The 9838-nt window shown below is 39.8% G+C and overlaps 1 protein-coding gene across 3 annotated transcripts in view; it reads left to right on the top strand.

Annotated features, from left to right (window-relative positions):
• The window catches only part of LOC138022387 (uncharacterized), a 52167-nt gene extending 43225 nt beyond the window's left edge, over positions 1 to 8942 (top strand). The window contains exons 4-8 of one of the 3 annotated variants that reach the window (XM_068869508.1): positions 588 to 869; positions 1708 to 1845; positions 4083 to 4167; positions 6197 to 6243; positions 8438 to 8942. In XM_068869508.1, coding sequence (XP_068725609.1) covers positions 588 to 869; positions 1708 to 1845; positions 4083 to 4167; positions 6197 to 6243; positions 8438 to 8451 — 566 coding nt within the window. In that variant the 3' untranslated portion in view covers positions 8452 to 8942. Of the gene's footprint in view, positions 1 to 587; positions 870 to 975; positions 1480 to 1707; positions 1846 to 4082; positions 4168 to 6196; positions 7933 to 8437 lie in introns of those variants that run through there. The other 2 variants (XM_068869506.1, XM_068869505.1) reach the window with 2 other exon arrangements.
• The last annotated feature ends 896 nt before the right edge of the window (positions 8943 to 9838 follow it).

Below are 9838 nucleotides of genomic sequence, written 5' to 3'. Positions count from 1 at the left end.
TTCGTCAATTTGGTTTGTTCCTGAGTTGACGTGAATTTCAATGTACTTGACTCGCGTAGCGACAGAATTGCTAACGAGGCTTGAGCAGTTAATGACGGAGAATCATCCAAGAGGCCTTCTTGATACTAGCCGAAGCCAAAATAATGCTTGGTGTGATCTTGCCACTGTCTTGCAAAAACAACTGGAAAAGCACATGATTGCGTGCTTAAATCTGAGGGCTTCATCGAACTGATAACAGTGCGTTTTTGGCGTCGAACAATGATGCGAATAATTGTTTTACCTTCTCAAGAGCACCCCAAGCAATTTAATACCCAGTTTCCAGTAAATGCCATTTCCAACTTTTACTTTTTAATGCTGAAGATTCAAAATAAATGAATACAGTTTTTCCCAGAATCCTGAAAACTTCAAGACTTGAAGCTTTTAATAGAGTAGATCTGAAAATCTCTGCATCTCAAAGATCGACCCATGTTATTTTAATTTCAGGCTAGAATGGCGAGAGTCCTTTAGAGCTGCAAACCATTTAAAATATCGAGGCAAGGTTAGGTCCGAGGTTTGACAAAAAGTCACTTACAAACGTTTTGTTACAGATCCTAGCTGTCAAAGTGATGTAGGCCACCTGAGGTGCCCCAGTGTGACGAATGTCATACCATCGTCAAGCAGGGTGGCAAATCCAAGTATTTCATCACCAGCCACCACCCCCATTACGGAAGAAGTCTCCACAACGGCGTCGTTTCAGTCACCAATGAGTGCTTCAACATCTTTAAGTGTCTGTGACCAGTCAGTTATTACGAAAACTATATCATCTGAAGTGACGAAATCTGCACATTGTCCATGGCCAAATGTAGGTGATACAACTATCTCTGATGAAGGTAAGTCGACCAGTGATTGTGCAATTTTCTTGATAGCTATATTAGCTGAACGGTAGAAGACTTCTGACTTCTGACTTCGTGTTGACCACTCCTTTGTCTTTTCCAGACTTTACCCACACGACGTTCTCGCCCATTACAGCATCAACGCTAACAGTGACAACAACAGATAATTCAACCGAGACTGTAATATCTGCTCAAACAGTACTTCCCTCGGAGATCTTTACCTACTCGACATTTTCGCCCGTTACTGGATCAATGTCGACCGTGTCAACGACAGAGATCTCAACAGAAAGTGAAAGTGAAACTGTCGAAACTTCTTCTGCCACAGTTTCCTCTTCCAAACAATTCCAGTCAGCGGTAATGTCTACCGGCAAGAGTGAAGCCTGTGCCACAACACAGGCGCACCCAACGTCAATTTTCGGAAAATATCCGTTCGGAAGACGATTTGAGATCTAGAATTTTCGAAACATTTATGGTAAAATTTCGTGCTTGCCTGCCTGTCCTAGGATTTTCGAACATCTAAAATATGGTATAATTGCCCATTTTTAATGGATTTTTACCCTAAAAAGGTCAACGAAAATTTATTGAGAGCCCTTTTTCTGGCTGAAATTTTCGAAAAGGTAAGTTTTGATCCCTATAATTTTCGGATCACTAGACTTTCAGGTAGGAAATCCGAACAGATGAAAAATTTTTAGGGGATAAAAATATGCCTATATCTACCGATTAAATACTAGAATACGTTTGACAATGCTATGTTTAGGTGGTTTTGAGTTAAAATCTCGTTGGGTGCCCCCGTGAACACTTACGAAAACTGTCATTTCTACAATCATGCCTACAGATCTGTGCAAGCGATGTATCGCACCATCTTCATCGATATCAAGAACGACGTCAGCATCACGTGGTAAACCCACTGAACTGATCAGAGAAACGGCCAAACAGGAACAGCTTTCAGAAAATAAAGATTCTAGTAGCAATGGTAGGAAATCTCTTTCTCTTTTTTTATTTTTGTACATCAAGTGAAGTTAACAATTTGACAATCTGCTTCTGATGCGAGGCCACTAGTGAACAGGCCAAGGCCTAATATATAGATTTAGCCAAGCCTAAAAGCGGAGCTCGCGCTTGTAACCCTTGAAAGCGATATAGTGTATATGGAAATAATTATGCATCTGCATAAAGTAAAATATAAATCGTCATTGTGAATACTGTTTACAGGGATCAAACACTGACCTCTGAGCTGACAGAGCTGACAGAGCTGACAGAGCTGACGCTGACGTCATAACAAAAATTTCTCGCGTGGATAGATTACCCAAAAATCTTACCCATGGTGCTTCGCTCGCGCGCCTTGCTCGCCTGATGAGCTTCGTTAAAAAGCTGAGTTTGCCTCAACCAATCTTTGTACCCAACCTGGGTAAATGAAATCACTCTGCCATTAATTAAAAGCAGCATTTTCTTTCTTCGATTACGACATTTGACGCATTTACTTTCCATAATAATTAAGTCAAACGACGCAGGTAAAATGAGCTGGTCACCAGGATCCGATCAGCCTATCATGCATAGCCTTATCTAAACACGAGGGGGAGTTGCGAAAATTCGAGACAGTTATGCAAACGCTCGACTGCGTCTTGGGTTTGCATAATTAACTGTCGAGAATTCTCCTAACTCCCCGAAGAGGCTATGTAAACGCGGAAAAAAGCTTTCTGTTGCTTTCATAAAATATTTTTAAAAAATAATTCGATAAATGAAGGAAAATTCTGGTTGCTTTACTTCTTGATTAAAACATTTCCTTGATACACATTCATATTTCCCACAAGCCAACCAAAACGCACGTCTTACAACGCATAACCAATCGAAATTCGTGTGGTGTCTCATCTGTGTTTACATATACTCTCATCTAAACACAGCTATTGACCAATGAGAGTGCCCGTACTATCCTAATTATTTTATAATTCAGTAATGGGCATTATTTGCGCGGCGGCCATATTTGCCATAGACAATAGATTTCGTACCCCGAGCCTCGAGTTGAAATGTTTGGGAACGAATTTCGGTGCGCAAAAACAAAAGTTTTCAATCCGTCGGGACTCAACATGGCTGCTGTGTGATTAAAGCCCATACAATTTGCCGAAGTTGCGATGCGTTTTCTCTGACCATGTAATGTCAGAAACATCATCAAATTCGACGAGATCAATGCTTCTTTCACCACATCACTTTATTCATAAGATAAATATTGCGATAGCATTTCGCCGCTGGCTTATCTGTGCAAGTGGCAATAACAAAAATCGGCCAATCTTATCCCATGTTCTGTCCAAACATATAACTCTGTTACGCCAAAATCCAGTTTCTTTGGTATGGGATGAGAAGCTGTTCGCCTCTCAAGATACTTGTTCATAAATACTGTTGGGTGGGTAGTAGGTAGGTGGAGTAGTAGGTAGGTAGGTGGGTAGTAGGTGGGTGGGTAGGGTATAAACGAGCCGACATAATGGAACCCTGATGAAAGTGTTTTTATGGGGGAGCGGGAGGGGGAGATTGAACGTAGTCAGATTGGTGTAGTGGTCAAGGAGATGCATAAGGCCAAACTCGTTTATTGTCAAGTAAGGCATACAGGCTTTTATGCTCGTGTTACAGATATACTTGCGTTTGTACGGGTAGACATGCATGCTTTTGCTAATGCCGGTGAACTACAGGAAGACTCCAGGCCATAAAGCGATGGTGCAACTCCAGCAAGCCCGTCATTCTGATAGTTATCCTTTGTATTATTTTGGGAGCTGAACGCATTGCTTGTTGTTGTTTCATTGTTCTCAGAAAGGGGCAAAAAATTAATGATGCAAGATGAGACTACCGTAAAATCGTACATGGTTTGAACCCAGGAGCCATATAATTAAGTGAAGTACGATCGTTCGGGTGAGTGTAGTCCTGGGAAGGACATGAGGAACCTGACCGACATCTGCAGCATCTTGACTTAACTCTGAAAATGTCTTCCGCTCAGGCTGTCGAAACGACAGTCGATCGATGCCATTCCAAACAGTCCTTCTCAGCACTACACTTACCCGGACGACGGTACTTCACTTAATTATGAGATGACAGCGGCCGCTACAATCATCCCTCCCATAGCATCAAACTGATTATAGCAAAAAGTAATTAAACCTTTTAGTCAGATTCAAGGACAGGAAAGAACATCATATCCATTTTTTAACCTTTTATGATTTATGTATTCAGGGGCATGGAAAATTACCGCATTGGTCTTCACAACATTGCTCAGCCTTACCATTCTTGTTGGCGCCATTATTTATGTCAAATATCGGTAAGTATAGGAAATCGTACGAGTGCGAGTGTATTTCGTGATTTATGAGCTCCAGTGATGGTTTGAAAGTTCTCAAAATTGCTATAGGCGAGTGCACTTTGCGAACTTTCAAAACATCACGAGTGACCATAAATCACGAACTGCATCAGCAACTTCATACGATTTTTTAATTTATTCATACTCAGCAAAATCACCTTATCGCTTTGTTTCCATATTCGTCGTTGACCAATCAGAAACGCGATATTTTGTTGAGTATATCATGAATAAGTGATGTTAAGACGTATAGAGTATAATTCGCTTGATGTCACTGCGGAAATATTAGAATCTACGTAGTCGACGTCGACGATAGCATCACCTCAAAAATATGACTTTGCACTGTGGTAAGTCTTTCGCGATTATTCTGCCTCGTTCACGTCGTTCAAGGATGACGAAGAATCCTAAAAGTGAATTGGAACGAGCGGTTTCAGAGTAAAAACAAGAAGAATAAAAGGTTTACATTCTCATAATCAACGGTTGTCGTCAGAACCTCAAATTTGGTGATTTGATATCGCTTTTATGCAGAGAGTACCGCAAACATATGTCCAAAAATACGTGCCGACATGCAGCACGAATTTAATTCTTCTGTTAAGCAATTATATTATTGTTTTGTGGTGTTGTCGTCGCCGAATCCGTCCTCATATCTTAAACTCCCTATTAAAAAGAAAAACATTTTTTTTGTTATGTAATCGTTTCTCCTTTTTTAAGTAAACATCTGTGGATTCTGGTTGGGTGACTGTACTGTACAATGCAGTGATTGCTTTTCTTTATTACAGAAACATAGAGGATATCACCTGGCCGCTCGCAGTCGCACGCGAATACGAATTTTGCCTTCTCATGCTGATAGTGTCTGTCACGAGTGTGCACGAGAAGATAAAATTCGTATCCCCGAGCTGCCATGTAATGTCCTGTTTGTTATGTAGATACTAATGAAATGTCCAGGTTAAAACCGACTGGAGTTATTTTATTAATTTTCGAAATGGCGAAAGAGTGTTCATTAACCACAGTAGCCCATGACTTGGAGCGAACAAGTCCCATACTAAGCTCATGTCATTGCATTTTTTCAGGTCGATCTATTTTTAGACCACCTTTTTGGCGAAATGCAAAGGCAGTTTCAGTTCGGTGACTCTTTGACGTCAAGTTGGTTTCTTGTGATTTGTCGTCGGGCTCCTACGGAAGTTCTCATTTGCGGGAAACTCAAGCTATCAAAGTAAATCCGTCTGTGACATGAATATGGGGCTGTTTTTCCCTCCTGGTTGTGGGTTCCTATTAAAGCCTGGTTTTCACAAGCGATGCAAGCACAAGCATAAGCATAAGTGGCTTATGCTAGTGAAAACGAACGTCGACAAAAGCATCAAACCGTCAACCATGGCATCCGCCATTTAGTTCAAATGCCCGAACGCGAGGAATCTGAAAGGAGTGCTTTAATTGTCCAAAAGTAGCAAATTTTCCTGTTTTTATGCTGCGTTTTGTTTTCACACGATGCAAGCGAAGCAACACAAAGAAAAGGAAAATTTTTGATCCCTGTACTTGTGCTTACGCTTGTGGCTTATGTTAGTGTCAACGCTGTTTTCACGGTGAAGTAAGCGCTCTTATGCTTGCGCTCGTTCTTGCGTCGCTAGTGAAAACCAGGCTTAACCGTTGAAACACTCGTGTTTAACACGAAACTAGATATGAAAATCATGAAAAACAGATCATGATAATGCCTCCACCATTTTGTCTAGACATAACAAATTTTCTTGTGCTTGCGCTACGTCCCGTTTTCACACAACGCAAGCGAACGCAAACCGCAAACGCAAGCACAAGCAAACGGGAAAAAAAAAGATCCTTGTACTTATCCTTGCGTCAACTCCGTTTTCACGGTTGAATAAGCTCTCATATGCTTGCGTTCTTGCTTGAGTCGTTAGTGAAAACCTGGTTTAAGTCAAAGCATGAAAGCCGGAAGTGAGTAACTAGTTGTTCCATCCCACGCTCATTTCTTGTTTCCTTTCAGAAAGAGCTACCGATTTGGTTCTGGCCATCGAATTACGCCACATGAAGGTAAAGACAATGAAACAGAAATGGATTCCCCGCACTAAGGATCAAGCTTTTCGATGGACACTTTTCATGTCGCCTTCGAAGCAAATGAATTTTGTCAGCGATCTCTGATTGAATTCGGGTTTTCTTGCGTGACCCGAGCAGTCAACAATCCGTCAAGATTGGAAGACCAAATAAGTCGAGTTTCAGTTGTGATTGAAGGAGCATAAAAGATTGCCTAGTATACACTCGGGGGTGGAAGCTGAATAATTGGCCCTCGATTATTCATTATTCTTTGTGTGTTTTGTTCGAATTATTCTTTTTTTTTTTTAATTTTTGCAAGTTATTCATTATTCATTGTTGTTATTCATTATTCCACTAGCATAACTGCGTTGTTCATTATTCCGGCGTTTTCAGACCCAATTATTCATTATTCATTTTTTATTTATACTCGTTATTCATTATTCATTATTCAGCTTCCACCCCCGAATACACATACATTGATTGACAAGAATGGACTTCTTAGACTAGGAAGACAACACACACGTTTGTAAAAACATCAGTTCTTCGGCCATCTTTATCAGTTGAAATGCAGGCAGACAAAAAATACCTTCCAGCTCGTCGTTTTTTTTCGGAAACGCTTTTCTCAGAACGCAGGCTACCTTCTACTTCGCCCTGTGGTTTCATATGCATGTAGCCATTGTCATTGAAGACTGTAATATATTTACTGAGTCCTTTTCGCAACCGGAGTGATCCAATGGCAAGAGCGTTAGTTGCTCCAGGTTCAAATCGCGTTCTAACCTCTGGTATGGGTTTGTTTCCAGTTGTTCCGGATTCTACTCGCTTTGTAAATAGCCTACTGGTTTCCTCGTGCCAGTTGGGTCCTTAATCACGTTTCTGGTAAGCCGCATTGTTTCTTTCAGATTATTAAAAGCGGGGAGCCTGTGAACTAGCTTGCTAGCTATAAAGAAAGCATTTTTTGTTATTGCTTGTTTTCCACAAACATAGAGAAGCTACGCGCTTTTGATGCAACAGGTAACTAGTTTCTTAAATTGCCCCTCAAGGATAATAAGATAACGATCATGTGACTTTCTGAAGAAGGAAAACCAAAACTGATGCAGCCCTAGACTTCGACAGTTTTGTATAAAAAAAGAGTTATTTTAACAAAAAGTGGATTATCTTCATAGAGATACACTTCTCAGAGTGTGCGTTAGCCAAGCCAAAACTAGAAGTCAGATCAAGACAATGTACTAAGAAAACGTAAGATTGGAGTTCAATTGCGACTGCGCGACTTACGTTTTCCATGAAGAGCACGCGCTTACTCAGAGCTTGCACTCCAATTTAAACTTCAGTTTAAACATTAAGGGTCGCTCATATTTTCGCACTAAGAAGCCCATGACCAGTAACTGCCAGCCTTAAGTTACGTTATTTCAACAGTCTGAGCCCAGGGTTCAGGTCATCGACTCCTGCTTTACGAAAGGTGACTAAGCTCTTATTCCTCTCTTACGAAACGTAAAAGCTATCTCTTTTGGTGTGCAACCACAAAATCCAACGTGGAGAGGGTCGGAGTGCTTTCCAATTAATAAGACGAGGTCTCTAAAAGACCCATTTTATAAACAGCATTTATCATACACAGAATTCCATTCAACAGAATATACTAAGTTATTGCTATATAAAACATACAAATTAAAATAAATGTATATGCAAGTAAAACACTCTGAAATGATGTTTTTAGTTCACAGACAATGCATTTATTTGAATCATGCCTTTTATTTACAAAGCATAGCTGCTGAGATGTTATTTTCTCACTGAGTGCTTTTAAGTGAACTTAGAGTGTCTTATGATCGAGTTTGGCTGCTTAGTAGTAAAATATCATTCAAGTGCCTTTACTCGTGGTTAAAATACTCTGTCAAATCTCAATACCCACAATGCGAGGTTCATAAAAATGATACTCCATCTACGCGTATGTTCAAATCTTGCATGTTATCTACACACTTCTAAGAATAAAAGGTGCTCCAGGGGGAACAGAACAAAGAAAAACATGTTAACAATATAGATTTTTGAAAAACAATACACGACATGCGAAATAACTTACACTCCTATATTCCAGAAAGACCACCAATTCCAATTACAGACCAATCATATCTGTCCTTGGCTACAGGCTATTGAGAATGTGTTTGAGAAGTTCCTTCATCATCAATTGCCACTTTATTTCCAGGAAATATTAAGTAAGTTCCTGTCGACTTACAGAAGACACTAGCGATGCTCAACAATTCTTCTTGATACGCCAGAGGATTGGAAAAGAAAGAGAACTTGACAAGAACTTGATAAAGATTGAGCATCCAACGATGATGCCACTTGCGAGGAGGATCCAAAAGGATACAAAACGTCTTGACTCAGATAAGTTAATAAGGAGAATGAAAAAATGAGTCGCTGGCGAACTTCTCACAGGTCTAGTATATTTTAATCTCGTGTAAACGTTTCGCCCTTCGGGCTTCTTCAGTACATGCTAAAAATACCTGGTACAACTGAACTTGCGTTATTTATACAAAACCATAAACCAGAAGGTGTAAAATGTTTAAAATTACAATAAAATCACAATAATATGTCACGTAATATGTGCGAATGGAATTCATTAAGTGGACAATACGTGAGACAAGAAATGTAGTTAGCTCTATTCCTTTTTTTTTTGCCATATATAGAACATTTTTCAGTTCAACAGAGTACAGAATAAAGAACTTTATTTTACGTGGCACTCCACTTAGCTAAAAGCTACGTTACAGGAAGCCCAAAAATAAACAAATATATTACAAAACAAAAGGAAAGATAAAATTTAGCTAACAATCTAAGAATTTAAGAATCTAAAATTTCCAAGAAATCTAATTATTTATTGTACATGAATAACTAAAAATTAAAAATTACAATTTTACAAACTACGTAACTACAATAATAACAATTTTAGAAAGCTACGTGACGAATACTTCTTAAGAATTCCCTTGTGCCAGCCATGGCGCGAATCGAATCCGGCAGCGCATTCCATGCATGTCTTTGCCGCGAAGTACCAAAAAGACCTGAGACCATGCATGGTGCTTGTTAATTTGGGTAATGAGAGCATGTTCGTGCCCCTTAAGTTATATTTTGTATCCTTTACCTTAAGTAGGTTCGCAATGGGGGTCGGTGCCTTCTCCTGGAAGCAACTATTTATTGTGATTAACATGTCCTGGATACGACGTCCCTCTAGTGTGCTATGCAAACCAATCCAATTTAGCAATCTATCGTAAGAGCCTTTCTTGTCCTTATATACAAATCTAAGCGCACGTTTATTTACTCTCTCTAGTTTCTTGGTGTTCCTGGTTCCACAATGGTGCCATATCTGGCTACAATAATCAAAATGCGGTAAGATAAAAGCACGATATAGTGCTTCCTTGGTTTTACAAGGCAGAACATTCTTAAGCCTATTTAAGGCATTTACTTGCCCTCCTGCCTTTCGGCAGATCGATGCGATATGAGAGTCGAATTTCAACTTATTATCTAATGTTACGCCTAGTAGCTCTATCGGTGGAAACAGGTATGGATTTTTCTTCGCATTTTATATCGAAATCGTGAGCCGTGTTTCCCA

Source organism: Montipora capricornis, chromosome 10 (genome assembly GCF_036669925.1).
Source record: "Montipora capricornis isolate CH-2021 chromosome 10, ASM3666992v2, whole genome shotgun sequence".
In the NCBI taxonomy this organism is placed as follows: Eukaryota; Metazoa; Cnidaria; class Anthozoa; order Scleractinia; family Acroporidae; genus Montipora; species Montipora capricornis.
Note: the sequence above shows the minus strand (reverse complement) of the source record. Positions and strands in the feature narration are given on the sequence as shown.